This window comes from Maylandia zebra, linkage group LG16 (genome assembly GCF_041146795.1).
Source record: "Maylandia zebra isolate NMK-2024a linkage group LG16, Mzebra_GT3a, whole genome shotgun sequence".
Lineage (NCBI taxonomy): Eukaryota > Metazoa > Chordata > Actinopteri > Cichliformes > Cichlidae > Maylandia > Maylandia zebra.
Window position 1 is genome coordinate 2,277,601 of NC_135182.1, and position 15,461 is coordinate 2,293,061.

The 15,461-nt window shown below is 41.7% G+C and overlaps 1 protein-coding gene across 8 annotated transcripts in view; it reads right to left on the reverse strand.

Annotated features, from left to right (window-relative positions):
• The window catches only part of ttn.2 (titin, tandem duplicate 2), a 219,318-nt gene that overhangs the window by 108,149 nt on the left and 95,708 nt on the right, over nt 1-15,461 (reverse strand). For all 8 annotated transcript variants that reach the window (XM_076874633.1, XM_076874632.1, XM_076874631.1 and 5 more), the window contains 19 exons: nt 15,407-15,457; nt 13,506-13,901; nt 13,129-13,407; nt 12,523-12,792; nt 12,261-12,400; nt 12,037-12,163; nt 10,822-11,088; nt 10,426-10,692; nt 9,907-10,170; nt 9,218-9,357; nt 8,930-9,056; nt 8,566-8,832; nt 8,164-8,430; nt 7,678-7,944; nt 7,067-7,206; nt 6,827-6,953; nt 4,794-4,936; nt 2,588-2,711; nt 810-1,076 (listed from right to left, as the gene is read on the reverse strand). In XM_076874633.1, coding sequence (XP_076730748.1) covers nt 810-1,076; nt 2,588-2,711; nt 4,794-4,936; nt 6,827-6,953; nt 7,067-7,206; nt 7,678-7,944; nt 8,164-8,430; nt 8,566-8,832; nt 8,930-9,056; nt 9,218-9,357; nt 9,907-10,170; nt 10,426-10,692; nt 10,822-11,088; nt 12,037-12,163; nt 12,261-12,400; nt 12,523-12,792; nt 13,129-13,407; nt 13,506-13,901; nt 15,407-15,457 — 3,930 coding nt within the window. The remainder of the gene's footprint in view (nt 1-809; nt 1,077-2,587; nt 2,712-4,793; nt 4,937-6,826; nt 6,954-7,066; nt 7,207-7,677; nt 7,945-8,163; nt 8,431-8,565; nt 8,833-8,929; nt 9,057-9,217; nt 9,358-9,906; nt 10,171-10,425; nt 10,693-10,821; nt 11,089-12,036; nt 12,164-12,260; nt 12,401-12,522; nt 12,793-13,128; nt 13,408-13,505; nt 13,902-15,406; nt 15,458-15,461) is intronic.

Genomic DNA, 15,461 nt, shown 5'->3' on the forward strand with positions numbered 1-15,461 from the left:
AGGGGAGGTTACCTTAATAGAAGAGCAAGGCCAATGTATCCTCTGGGCTTCATGTGGAAGTTTCTTTACTGTTTTAAAAGGCACTTTAACTTTTGTGGGGAGTTTGTGATTTGTGATTTGACAAATGAGTATGTATACAGGCATGTTAAAAGTAATTTGATTTTAATTTGGAGCTTAAAATCACAAATCTCAGAGTGCCATCTATCTCTTAAAAAGGGTTCCTTAACAAAAACAGAGACTGTTTCCTTAATGACCAACACTACTGGGCCACACCTCTTAATCTTTGAAATCCGGTGCTTTCAGTCCCATTGCCACAGCTGTATAAAATCAAGGACCCACCTTTACCAACATTTGTGAAACAATGGGTTGTTTTGACGCACCCACAGATTTCAAGTCAAAGGCTCTCACTGACTGAAACTATAAATGGTATTTTTGCAAAGTGGAAGAAACACTGCAACTCAGCCATAAAGTGACAGAATGGGGCTGCTCAGTGCTGAGATTCAAATTTATGAGCATTCAGCTCAAAACCTGCGGCTTTCCAAATCTCTGCCAGGATTAATATCAGCACAGATCTGGAGAGTCATAGGATGGGTTTTTATGACGAAACAGTTCCTTGAAGGCATAGAGACAGTCGGCAGCTGGCCCAGTACTTCTGTCCCATTTTGGGCCCATTAGTTACCGTGGGGACCCCTTCTCATTGAGAGGGTTGTTTTAGGCCAATAAGGGGTGAGTCACAGTCTAATTGGGGTTCCTTTTCATGCCTAATAACTTCTAACTTAATTTTCTTCCCATTTCACAACTATACTTACGTTCAACATTGAGGAAGCATGAGGTTTTGAAGTCTTTAGCATCACAAGCATATGTTTTTGAGTCGTCCAAAGTGCAGTCGTGGATGACCAGCGCTCGCTTGCAGCCGTCAACGATCATCTCATATTTCTTTGTCTTGCGGATCTCCTGTCCATCCCTGAACCATCGCACTTCTGCATTTTCCCTGGAAACTTCACATTCGAGTGTGGCCGTGGCCTCCTCTTCCACTGTCTGGTCCTCCAGAGGCTTAGTGAACTCCACTGGTGGTTCTGGATGAACAAAGAAACAGAGAAGACAGCAGTTTGAATTTCAGTGAAGTAGAAACTGAACACTAAAGATCAGTTTATTTTTCGTGGGATTTCATCCTGGCCAATAAAATAAGGCTGCAGTGATAGTCACATATTGTGGTTGATTTATCAGTGCAACGTTTCACCTCTTCTAGTCTTAAAATGCCCACAGAAAAATGTAAGTTAACAATGTAAAGTCTCAGTAAGCTGCAGTAAGAGAGTAGCTGCGGTCCAAGCCAATTGTGTTTTGGGGATTTGATAATACACCTGTGCAGCCTCCACAAGTAAAGTTTATACATTCATAATGACCTTTTTAAATAACCTTTTTTTTCATATCTCACAGTATAAAGTTTTCTTTTTTCTGTGAGATATGTACCTACCCAAATTACAGACCTAAGTAAAACAATCAGCAATACAAATGATAAGGACCTGTGCCAGTGAGCTGTCTGTGATCCTGAGTCATGTTTACAATCTGAAACAGAAAACTTACCATTGTAGTGGAAACTACTTGGACCATGCACTGACAAAGTCCCTCCCTGAGCCTGGTTCTGCCGGAGGTTTCTTCCTGTTAAAAGGGAGTTTTTCCTTCCCACTGTCTCCAAACTGCTTGCTCGTAGGATCATAGGGTCATATGATTGTTGGGTTTTTCTCTCTATATATCATTGTAGGGTCTACCCTACAATATAAAGCACCTTGAGGTGACTGTTGTTGTGATTTTGCGCTATATGAATTAAATTGAATTGAATATCTTAAGTGCATTTAACAGTATCCATCCACATTGACAAACAAACAAATTGAACTGGAAGACCAACCAACACAACCACTGCATGCTCGATTTTATAAAGACACCAAGATATATCAACTTGCAGAGTAAAATGCTGGAGATTTTCTATCAGTCAGCTGTGGCAAGTGCAGTGTTCATTGCTGTTGTCTTCTAGAAGGACACTAAAAAAGCTGGTGACATCAATTCAATTTAATTCAATTCCATTTTGTTTATATAGCGCCAAATCACAACAACAGTCGTCTCAAGCGGCTTAACATTGTGAGGTAAAGAGCCAACCATAATACAGAGAATCCCCAACAATCATATGACCCCTGTGAGCAAGCGCTTTGGCAACAGTGGGAAGGAAAACCTCCCTTTTAGCGACGAGGAACCAGCAGAACCAGGCTCAGGGAGGGGCGGGGCCATCTGCTGCCACCAGTTGGAGGTGAGGGGAGGGAAACAAGATAAAAGACATGCTGTGGAAGTGAGCCAGAGATTAATAATAACTCATAATTAAATCTGGAGTGGCCTATGAACACAAAAGGGATGAGAGGAGAAACAGTCAGTGCATCAATGGAAGGCACCAGCAGCCTAAGTCTATTGCAGCATAACCAGGGTGGATTCAGGGTCACCTGATCCAGTCCTGACTATAAGTTTTAAGCCTAATCTTAAAAGTAGAGCGGGTGTCTGGAATTAAGTTAAAAATCCTGAAATAGTGTTGTTGGGTTACCTTTGACAGTAAGACTGGCCTCAGTCTGGAAGTCTTTGGCTGCGAGTTTGATTTGTCCGGCTTCGTTTTGCTCGACATTGCGTAGAGTCAGGGTGTGGACTTTACCCTCCGCCTTCAACACCACCTGCAACAGAGTCGATAATCACAGGGTTTAATCTGTCCTGTATACTTCCTGTCAGGTTGATAGATTCATTCATATTTAGTATTTTCCTGCCCTGAATGTCACAACATGTCACAGGTTTTAACTTCTCTGAAGATCTTATATCAAGTTTAGAGATTCAGTTTTTGTCTGTATAAATCTTATCTCACTAAACCAACTCACTAATTTCCAATCTAATTTGGATTTTTCTGTTTTTTTCCCAGACTATGAATGAATATATGACATTAAACCTCATTGCTGCAAGGATTAGGTATTGCAGTGTCACTGAACATTGCCCGTGAGGTTCAAACCCTGGTCCTCCTCCTCCTGTTAGCAAAGCAATAATTGCTAATGGTAAGACAGGTTTATATGTGATCAACAGTCTTTGTTCTTTGGAGGTTCCTTTGTTTCTCCACATCTACAGAATGTGAAGCACAGAGATTTTCTCGGTTAAGCCTGGACGGCCAAAATGAATATAGGCACCCCTCCCCCTCCACCCCTCCCCATTTTCCCAATTTAAACTACACGACCTATAACACCCAACAGCTGCTTTTACCACTGTGTCCTGCATGTGACAGAGCTGCCTCACAACACACTCACAAATGAAACGTGCAGCATTTCTTTATCAGACTAACAAAATAAGCACAACTGAAATTTATGTGACATCAAATGAACTTGGTTCGATTTTTCATTCCTAACAATGATATTTGTCAGAACCGTTTAAGATGAAGGTACAATGATATTTTTCTGTGCTGTGTGCATGAAAAGACACATCAGCTGTCAACAAGTAGACAGTACATTCATGTGTGGAGGATAAAGTGGCCTATTAGTGTCATAGTTAAAATGCTGCTTGATCAGAAAAATACTTTTGCTGATAAGCAGAAATGTGACAGAAAAAGTAAAAACAAGACAAACTGATAATAAAGTTTATTTAGCTCTATAAAAAAAACTTTATTTGTAACATCTTCAGCTGAAAACCTGCATATTTTTTCTTTAACATAAAAGATAAGATTAGATTAATTGGGTTGTCATGTGAGGCCTGAAGCACTTTTCTATAAGAAGAAAGACAAACTGCTGCTTTTTTATCAATTTTACTTTAAACTCTTTGTGAGTTTATATCTGCCATAACGCTGTAACATTTGCTTTGACCAACTCTAAACCTAGATTTTTTGGGGGGTGTTTCTTCCTTTGGTTTTAATTTAGAAAGTTACATGTTTGCCCTTCATACTGACACTTTTATGAATCTTAACTGAACTTGAGGAAGTGCAGTTCTTCATAATCTGCTACCACATGTACCAACGACACTCTTCTGTTTGTTTGTATTTAAATGCGCTGCTGAACAAATCAGCCACTTTTGGTATTACCCAAGAAAAACACGCGCTGAGATGGAAAAGCTATTCATTGAGCCCAAGGAAACATTCAGCTTTACATTCTTCTGTGCTTCAGCTACTACTGTGGCTGAAACCTCCACCTATGCTAAACATGCAACATGCAGTGCAACCGAGAAGGAGGGAACGATTCATAAGGACCACGCCGTTCTCGGGTTACTTCAAACTTTAAACACTTGGATCTGGATATGACTCGATTTCATTTCAGGGCCTGGACTATTCACTGTTCAACTCTGAATTACAATGTGGAAACAGCAAGTGCATCAGCTCAAGCAAAACACTTATAGCAGTCCATGTGTTTTGTAGCTGTAGCTGTCATAGCTCTGCTGCCACTTGCCCTGCACCTCAGCCTCCTTCAGCTGTTAAAAATAACCCTGCAGAAACGCTTGTGGGGCAGAAAAGCCTTCCTGCCTATGTTATCTCAAAACCAGGAATCCCAAACCCACACCAGCAGAGCCTTATATGAAGCCGGAGCAGTTCATTGGACACAAAAAACAAACATTGTGTACAAATGGAAAGGGAAATTCTGGCTGTGGGACACAATCATGAGGCCTGGACTTCTGTAGTGGTTTGTAACTGAATGTTAATGGGTCTTGTGTTTCAGGAAGCGAATCTCCTAGTGATCCTGTCCGCAGTAAAGAAACATTGCGTGGGCTCAGTCAGATGTGTTGAGACTTACTCTATCGCTTGGCTCCAGCTTTGTACCCCCCAGGAACCACTCGACAGCGATGCCTTCGTATGACAGCTCGCACTCAAAGGTGGCAGTCTCCCCAGCAGTCACGGTGACATCCTTCAGAGGCCTCTGGAGGCCAATCACTCGGGCTTTAGATTGGGAAGAAAACATGGTTAGCGCCCCTGACCGAAAAACAGGTCAATGAAAACCAAAAAACGCCCAGAGAGACATGGCTAATCCTCAGTGGCTATTCCTCATGGTGTTTTGAGCTGAAGGCTGCTGGTGCAAGACCTTGGACAACTGAAACAAGCTGCCCTGAGACTTGGCATTAGGTGTCCAAGCTCATTAGCATGAATCCTACTGTCAGATGTAAACGGCAGGCAGAGCCAGTGAGAGTTGGGGTTCTACCCTTCCCCCCTGCCAATCACTGCAACCCTTCTCTAGATAAGGAATGTGGCTTCAAAAATAACTAAGGAGCCTGATAGGCTGAGAGCCCACATCTGCCAAATCCATTGAGGGAAGCCGGTCTGCTCCTGTCAATCACAAGATTGCAATTTCCCAGGAAAAGGAGAATGTGAATGTCCTCACAGGAGTTACCCAACGTCACACTACTGGGGAGTTTGGTAACACGGGACATACAGAGCTCTAGGAAGTCAGTGTGGATTAACAAGCCACATCAATTATTTATAACAGGCTTCTTCACATGCCTGAATTAAGGCCCCTTTACAGCCTGTTGAAATGCACTCTGGCAGCATGACAGCTCATGCAATCAGAAAGCTGTCAGTCTGAAGAGTTTGCAGTCTCACCATCAAAATGACTCATCTATTAAAGTTAATTCACATTTAAATCCCTACACTCTGAACAAGAATGACTGTTTATGATTGTGTAGCTGGACTGCTGAACTTTCTTTTATTTCTGAACATTTACTGATTTGATAAATCTAAAAGTGAGAGAGAAGCAAAATATGAAATAGTTTTTAATTCTAGAAACTTGTAAGCCTGCGCCATTATAGGAGCTTTCAATCAGTCGCTGAGTTATTTAAATATTGCACTGAATTAAATTCTAGTTCAGAGACAAGTTGGAACAAGATCAATCAAAATGAATCATGTGAAGGGAAATATTATTAAAACAACTGCATCACTAACTTTTAATTATTTATTGAATTATTAAAAACAACAAATTATCATCTGATCAAATAGTGCTCCTTGTGTTAATTCTATTACTGAAGAGGATCACGGGATGGGTTGATAACTCAAATCAAGAGGAGGAATTTCAGGAAATTTTAGGCTACGTTCACACTGCAGGCGAACGCGCATCAAATCCGACTTTTCTGACCCTATGCGACCATCTATCTGATCATGGTGTGACAGTGTGAACGGCACAAATCCGATATTTTCAAATCCGATCTGGGTCACTTTCGTATGTGGTCCTGAATCTGATACATATCCTATGTTTTAGAAAGCGACTGCTGTTTGATGGTCAGGTCGCATTAAATCCGCCTTTTACGTCACTGACACAAGACAGACGCCAATTATCAGCGCCGCAGAAGACATCGCGAACACTTCCTGACCATCCAGTGTAGATGTCAGTGAAACTGTTGGGAAGACAACGTGAACATTTTATTTGTCCTGTATAATCTGCAGATTCTGACAGAAATCTGCTGCTATCCTCTAAAACAGCAATAAGGATCATTATTACATTATTATGTAAATAACAAATAACAAAATAACTTAAAGCAAAAATTGGGAAACGTAAAGTCTGAAGTCTTTATATTAAGGGCCATCAGTCAAACAATAGTTTGGTCTGGGTCTAAACAGAGCGCGTCTGACATCTTCTTTTGCGCATGCAGGCCGATTTGAGCGTTCACACTAGAGCGCGTTTGCTGTCGCATTTTATTTGTAGTGTGAACGAGCAGACAAAAAAATCGGAATTGAGCATCAAGACCTGCAGTGTGAACGTAGCCTTAGTTTCATACTAGCAGATGTTATCACAGACATTTCAAAAATCGCTGTGATTGACTTCAGACTTGTTTCAGTCACCTTTGACCCTGAGCTGAGCTGAGGATTTGGCATTCGCTGCTGCAAAGTCAACACTTCCAGCCATGTCCATTTTGCAGTTATAGAGGATCAATAAGTGCCGGGTTCCTTCCTCCTTGATCTCCACATTCTGAGAACAAACAATGTGCAAACCAACAAGAGATGAATGTGCCAGTTCAAAACATTTTCATGGAATTTCCAACAAATGTGTTGAAATTATATTTTATAGGTGTAAAATCTTACAGCAGACGGATGAAGTGTCTCGCCCTTCAGTTTCCAGGTGGCATGAAGGTCCTCCTCAGAAATCTCTGTCTCAAACTTCGCCGTCTCGGTCTCTGTAACTTCCACGCTGTACAGTGGGCGGACGACCTTGATGTCACGTTCTGTAAAGTTTGTTAAAATATGTTAGCGAGACTTACAAGTGAAGGGAAGCGAACGGAAACGTATTAGACGACATCTGTGAAAAGAGTTTCACATTGTCAGATACAGTGTAACAGATGAACTAAACATAGGACAAGACGGGAGAGTTAAAATCAGAAGACAAGCTTACAATTTGTGTAAAAACAGAAGTTGAGGAACGCTTGAGAATAATTAACCCCATAAAACATTTCAAAGTATATCCACATCTACACATCTACAGATCCATAATACCATGCACTGTAAGATGTGCAAGGTTGAATTATTCTCAAGTATTATAATGATAACTTTTACAAGCATTTAGAAATAAAGTGGAAGCTGCAGTAGTGCAGGACAAATGGAGATAACAGGAGGCGGGGTTTGGTGAATGCTGGTGGGCGGGGCCTGTCTCTGCAGTCCCGGTGGAGTCTGAGGGGCTGGATCACCACAGGTATTACCTTCGATGTTAAGGTCAGCGGTAGTTTTGTCAGTTCCACAGTCGCAGCTGTAAGCGCCCATGTTGCTCTTTGCTGCCTTCTTGATGACCAGCATATGTTTCTTGCCATCAGATTTGAAGGAAATGTTCTTGGAGGGAAAGATTTCTTCGCCATCTTTGAACCATTTGACCTCAGCAGCGGCCTTACTCAACTCGCAGGACAAAATCACCTCATCTTTCTCAACAGCGGTGTAATTCTGGAGCTTCACTGTGAAGTACAGGTCGCCCTCTGTGGGCAGACACCAGGATTATATCAGCTGAAAACATTCACTGGCTAAAGTCATGGCAAGTGCAGCGTATACATTCATCCAAAAATGTCACACGTTAATTCCATTTTAATACAGTAAGGGGAAGATGCAGTTTTTTCATGGCAACAAGTACACGAGTCCTGCACTCAGTACATTCTTTATAGAAATCTGGATGCATCCCTCTGCGGGACGATACTAACCGAGAACGGTGAGCATGGCCTCTGAAGTCTTGGCCATCGCCTCCACTTTGATCATAGACGTGTCATCAATTGTGACCTCCTTGAAGGCCAGCGTGTGCACTTTTCCTTCCTCGGACATGTGCACCACTTTGCTGGGGTGCAAACGGACGTCATTTTTGTACCAGACGACTGGGATTTTTTCATGAGAGAGTTCAACGCTGAACTCTGCAGTTTCACGTTCCTTTACGGTCACATCTCTTATTGGCTTGATAAATGCAAGGCGAATACCTGACAAGAAATGTGGCGTTTGTCGTTAAAAGGCTTTTGGCATACAAAGTTTAGCGAGCACGCAAAAGAAGAATTCAGCCACGTACCCAAACAAATCTTCTCCTAAAAACACTAAAGAGATCCAACTTTGTTTACCTTTGATAATCAACTTTCCGGATGTCCTCTTATCTTCAGCCTCGAACATGTATTTACCTTCATCTTCATATCTGGCAGATTTTACAAAAAGACTGTGTCTCTTTCCTTCCACGTGGAGTTCAAACTTGTCATCTGTTGACAACTCTTGAGATCCCTTCAGCCAACGGAAGCTTTTGGGCTCCCGGGAAATTTCTAGTTCAAATTTCGCTTCATCCTTTTCATACACATGTACATCAGCCAGAGGTGTAATGAATGACACTGGGACCTCTGTTGATTCAGACAGATAGTTAATAAAAAAATCAAAATATCTGAGTGGGCAGAGACTTTCCACGCTGACTCAAAAAAAGGAAGGTGGAAAGCTCACCCTTCACTTTCAGGTTAGCAGAACATTTGGCATTAGCAGCAGTGAACATGACCTCGCCGGTCTGAGGTACTCTGCAGTTGTACAAGACCAGAGTATGTTTGGCACCGTCCTCCACGATTTCAACATCCTGCAGATGGCCAACAAACGTTTTCAGCAAAATTGTGAGAGTGAAAGAAACGTGATGAGGACACAACTACGGTTTATCTCTACTAGTGTATCGACATCTAGATTTAAGTAAAAGAATGAAACCACAGATAAATGAATATCTGCTGAGATGCAGTGACATACAGTGGATGGACTGAGGAGTTCCCCATTCAGTTTCCACTGGCCATGGACATCGTCTTCACTGAGCTCAACCTCAAATCGAGCTGTCTCTCCGTCAAACACCTCAGCGCCATACATCGGCCGAACCACCTTTATATGACGAGCTGACGTTTTGAAGAGGGGACAAAGAAATCATAAACATATAAACATATACAAACATGTACACACAATGTACACACAAAAACAAGTCAACATCAGACAGACACACATACAGAAACCAGTGCCTCGTGGTCCCGGTAATAAAATGTTGTGATGATTTGATCCAGTTTGAAACTGTGTGATTACTAAAGTGACAAAGTGCTTCAAAAGACAATAAGTGATGTGTTTTGAAAAGGAAATCTCATAACCAGAAGTCAGCGACATGACAACGACACCACAGGACTGACACATAGATTCGAATACAGTTTAGCTTCTTGGAAACTTTAAATCTTTTAGTTTTTAGTCTTCCAGTTTCTGCTGTTAATGGAGAGAGACGGAAAAAAAACCAGTAAACGCTGATTGGAAAGTGAAGTGCTTCAAGTAAAAAATTGCAAAAAAGAGTGAGCGATAGGACGCGATGCACGGGCTGTGCAAGTGAAGACGAGTATCAAGAAGGGAAGGAAGCTGCCTCAAAATGACCGAATATCAAAATCAAGAGATTTCTGGGTCTTTACCTTCAATGTGAAGAGTCGCTGTCGTCTTGTCTGTTCCACAGTCACATAGGTACTGTCCTTTGTCTTTGTCCCCAACTCTCTTGATTATGAGGACTCTGCGTTTGCCTTCAGCTTTAATGTTCACCGTCTTAGAAGCTTTGATCTCGGCCTCATTGTGGTACCACATGACATCGACATCTTTGCTGAGCTCGCAATCTAGAACCACCTCATCTTTCTCCACTGCAGTATAGTCCTGCAGCTTAACTGTGAAGTACGGATCTCCCTCTAGAATGGGAATATTTTTGGGTAATTCCACAATACACCACAAATATACAGTGCACAAAACACGACAGTGAAGACACACGAGAAACACAAATGAAAACCACAAAAAATGATTTCGTATATATCACAGAGACAAGGATACAGTACTTTTGTAGACCCAGACAGACACAACAATGGACAAAGTGTACACAAAGCTGTGGGAAGGACGACACACTTGACAATAAGGACAGAAAGGACAGGTCGTTATTCTTGGATTACCTATAACTGTCAGGTTGGCCATGGAAAGAATTCCTTTGGCCTCAGCCTTAATTTGGCAGATATCATCTAGAGTCACTTCTCTCATTTCTAGTGCATGCTTCTTTCCATCCACGTGAATGACAACAGTTCTGCTCGGATGAATTTTGTTGTCGTTCTTGTACCAGGTGATGGGGATGTTCTCGTGAGAAAGCTCCAGCTCAAAGCGAGCTGTTTTGCCTTCCTTTACAGTTTGATCCTTTATTGGTGAGATAAATTTCAGCCTGATACCTACAATTACATTAATAAAACAGGGTCATATGAGTTAGCTCATATGATGGTGGGGTAACCAAGACAATGAATGCAGTGAAAACAATCGTGTTCTGGCCTTTTTTCCAGTAAACGTGGACCATTACTTACCCTCCACTGTGAGTCTAGCTTTTGAGGTTTTGCCTAAAACTTCAATCATGTATTCGTCCTCGTCATCAAACTCACAGCAGTTTATAATCAGCATGTGCTTCTTTCCGTCGTCGATGATGTCATATTTTTGGTCTTGGGTGATGATGTCAGCCCCTTTATACCACATGACTTTAAAAACATCTTTTGTGATGGTGCATTCAAACTTAGCTTGTTTCTTTTCTGGCACAGAAACATCCTTCAGCGGGACAACAAAGTCCATTTCGACTTCTGAGATAAAAAGTGACATAGGCACAATATGTCAACAACAGAACACAACAACAGGACTGGAGTCTACAGCCTGAGGTCGCTGTACCTTCTGTATCTCTTTAAATGTCCCTCTAGCTGTATAATTACCCCGAATCAGGAAGCACGTAGTATCAGGGACTATTAAAACACTAAGTTACTTCTTGCTATTGACTAAACTGAAGATCACTCCAAAGTGCTTAAAATGGTCAGTAAGACAACAAAGGTGCTGTTGCCAGCTCACAGTGTTCTTCCCATCTTGAACTACATCAGTCCTCTTTCTCACAAGGTGTTGAAGGACCTCCTATATTGAAGTTATTATTAAGGAACACCATGTTGTTAGTAACAAGAATTCAAAATATTCACATTCAAGTTTTGCCACAGGGTAGAAAAAACATCTTCTGAACATAGTTCCCAGAGAAGGCAAATAAGAGGTGTCTTCTGTCCACTTCTTAAAGTCTGCACTCCAGCAGATGTTTGCCAGGGAAAATCAATGATTTGTTGCAGAACTCCACTGCTGTTGTTAAAACCAAGTCCCTTTCAAATTGAGTCCCGTAACACATTCACTAACATGTGCTAACTAATAAACTGTCCATGTCCACAGATTTAACATAGAACATTTAACCATAAAAGATACAAATAAACTTTAGAGGGAGACAAAATCTGACACATTTATACTTTATATTTTCCAGTACAAGACTTTACAACAACAACAGATACAGCACACCAATTCAACCAGTGAAAATAGCTAAGATCCCACACCAGACTGATATAGTGGCACAAATGATCAAGTTGAGTTGTCGATCCTTTTCAGTAAAGGTGTAAGGTCCACTCTCACAGGACGCCTCGGTTAAGACCTCACACCTTTATTTTTACAGGACACTTTTACAGCACACAGAATTTGCAGTTCTTGGTTACAGGAGTTCCCCTTACCTTTGACATTAAGCATGGCGCTGGTTATGGCGTTCAGAGCCGTGTAGGTCACTTCTCCCGCCTGGTCCAGCTGGCAGTTTTTTAGCTTGAGTCTACGCACTGTACCCTCCATTTGGATGTCGCATGTCTAGTGAAAACATTACAATATACTCGCGAATAAAGAGTGAACATACAAATTAAAGACTACATGTGCAGCAATATAAGACAAGCCCTTTGTGCCTCACCGGGGATCTGGTCAAAACCTCTCCTTTGAGCTTCCATTCCCCAGGAATGTCGTCCTCAGAAATCTCAGTCTCAAACATGGCATCTTCCTTCTCAACCACCTCGACGCTGACCAAAGGCTTTAGGATCTCAGCCTCCCGCTCTGTGAACACATTATTAGAAATTAGTACTCAATATTAAATCTTGTGCATCAGCAACAGAAAACTATTGCAATGATTTAAATGATTACAGTTACTATGGATATAAGTAAGTAAATGGATGAACCTCCAAGTGTTAGCTTGGCAGTGTAGATGCGTCCTTCCACCTCCAGCGCATATTCTGCTACGTCATCAGGCTGGCAGTTCTTAATGACGAGCGTCAGCTCCTTTCCTTCCTTCTTGATCTCAATCTTGTCAGATGGCTGGACTTCATTCTCTCCTTTGAGCCACTTCCAGTTGGGAGTTTCCTTGAAAAGCTCGCATTTAAATGTTGCAGCAGCCTTTGGTTTTACATGCTGATCTCTCAGTGGTTTCACTATCCAGTCTTTGACAATTTCTGTTGAATTTTGAGAGTCAATGACAATCATATGTTTCAGAATTTGCACAAATAAAACATTGCATGACAAAATCAGCTCAGTCTTAACGTGGTTAAAATTTTAAGCGATACTCAGTTTGAAAATTCCAAGGATCTCTATTTAATGTCCAAGCTGTGGAAATAAATCACATTTAGCTGCAGGACACTTTGCGGCAATCTTTTTCAATAGGATATAAAGATGCATAATAATGTTATGATATTTATGTTTGTTTAGGCAAACTACAAACAAGCCACAAAATTTGATAAAAATGTGTACTGAGACATGTAGGAGCGTGCAGCACGTCTCATTCTGCTTACCAATCACTTTGACGTTTGTTGTAGTCTTAACGTCTTCCTGTCCAGCCACTTCACATGAGAAAACACCGGCGTCCTCCTCCGTGGAGTTCTGGATGGTCACCGCGTGCTGCATACCAATGATATTGATCTGAATCTTGCCCTCCTTTTTCTTGAGGACCTCACCATTCTTCTTCCATATCACATCCCTCTCTTTGTTCAGCTCGCAGGTCATATACAGAGGCTGACCCTTGATTGCTGATGTCTCCTCTCCCAGTTCTTTGATCCATTTCACAGGTAGCTCTTTAACATGACAAAATAGCAGAGACATCACACATTATTTGAGGGGATTCCAATGGTTACATTTTGTGCATCTCAGGACTGCCAAAACATTATTATACCTTCAACGATAAGCTTGGCGGTGCAAGATATCTCTTTGCCAGCGTTCTTGGCCACGCACGTATATTCCCCAGTGTCAGACAGCTGGACATCAATGATGTTCAATTTGCGATCTTTGCCATCCGAAGTGAACTTGTGCTTGGGGCTCTCACGGAGATTGCTATCATCTTTCATCCAAGAAGTAACAGCAGTGGAAGGTGAGACCTCACATTCAAAGACAGCAGATGAGCCGATAGACTCGGCTTCCTGCAGAACAATGTTCTGAAGCTTTTTGATAAACTTCAGCGGGACAGCTTTGAGCTTGAACCCTGCAAAAGGTTCCTCTGGTGGTGGTGGTCCTTTCCCACCAGGCCTCAGCCCCCGACCCCTGCCCTCTCCAGGAGATGGGGTCTGCTTAGCTGAATAAACAAATTGAAGACCATCAATTCACATTTCATTTGAAAATAGAATGGCATGCTCACGTCATCATATCTGTATCTGCATCAGTAAAGTATTCACAGCGCTTTACTTGTCCCACATTTTGTGATGTTACAGCAAAATGGATCCATTTTTTTTTCACCTCAAGGTTTGACACAGAATAACCCACAAAACTGGCAAACTGACAAAAGCTAGAAACTTTTCTCAAGTTTCTTAAAAGCCCCCAACAATTTACATCAAAGTATTTATGCTCAGTACTTTGTTGAAGCACCTTTAACAGCAAATACAGGCTCAAGGTTTTTTGAGTATGATGCTACAAGCTTGGTACACCGATTTTTGGGCAGTTTCTCCCATTCTTCAGGTTACTTGGGTGGTTCACAGCCATTTTCAGATCTCTCCAGGTGTGTTGTCCTGTTGGAACATGAACCTTTGCTGCAGAGGTCCGGAGCGCTCTGCAGCAAACTGTCATCAAGGATGTCTCTGTACTGTCTTTCCTGACTAGGCTCCTGCTGCTGAAAAACATCCCCCAGCATGATGCTACCACCACCATGCTTTACTGTAGTGATGGCATTGGCCAGGTGATGAGGGATACCTAGCTTCCTCTAGACATGACACTTGGCATTCAGGCCAAATAGTTTAAAGTCTGGTTCACCAGACCAGAGAATTTTGTTTCTCGTGGTCTGACAGCACTTCAGGTGGCTTTTAGCAAACTCCAGGTGGGCTGTCATGTGCTACCATCTACCATGCAGGCCCAGTTGTTCTTCTGGAAGTGGTAAGAAACATCTGGGAGGTGGTCAGGATGCACCTAAGCTCAAGTCTGAGTGCCATGGCAAAGGCTCTGAATACTTATGTACATGTTTTTGTTTTTCAATCTGAATCAAATGGGAATAATTCAAAGCAACCTTTTTTACTTTGTCACTATTGGGTACTATGTGTCAAATTTTAAGGTAACAAATTAATTTAATTTATTTTGACAAAGGCAAAACAAGAGCACAAAGACATTCTTCTCAAAGAAAACACTGAAAATGTAACAGTGCATTTAGCAGGGCTAAATACCGATTATTTATGCACAACTCATTAAGTTTAGCTTCACGAATTGAATCAATTTCTCTTTCAAAAAGTTTGCTGTGCATACAGATGTCTAAAACGACACATAACGTCTCACGTGCTCACTTACCAAACCTTAACTTTGAGTGCATGAATAGCTTGATGCACACAGATTACCTTGCATGTCCACGTGAGGTTTTGAGACAAATTGCAGGCTGCCAGCAGTGTTTCAATGTCCCAGTGTAAAGCTGGGACATCTGGGCTTTGTCATTAAAGTGTACTGGGTTCAGATTTTTAAGTGAACAATGAATTTAATCCATTTTTGAATAATGCTGTCATGTGACAAATTGTGAACAAATGAAGCGCTGTGAATCCTTTCTGGATAAACGGTAACATTGGTTTTGCTGGAACACCATTGTTTTATCAAGGTAAAACTTACGTTTCAGCCCTCTACCTCTACCTCTTCCTGCTTCCTCTGTTGGTTGTCCCTCTGT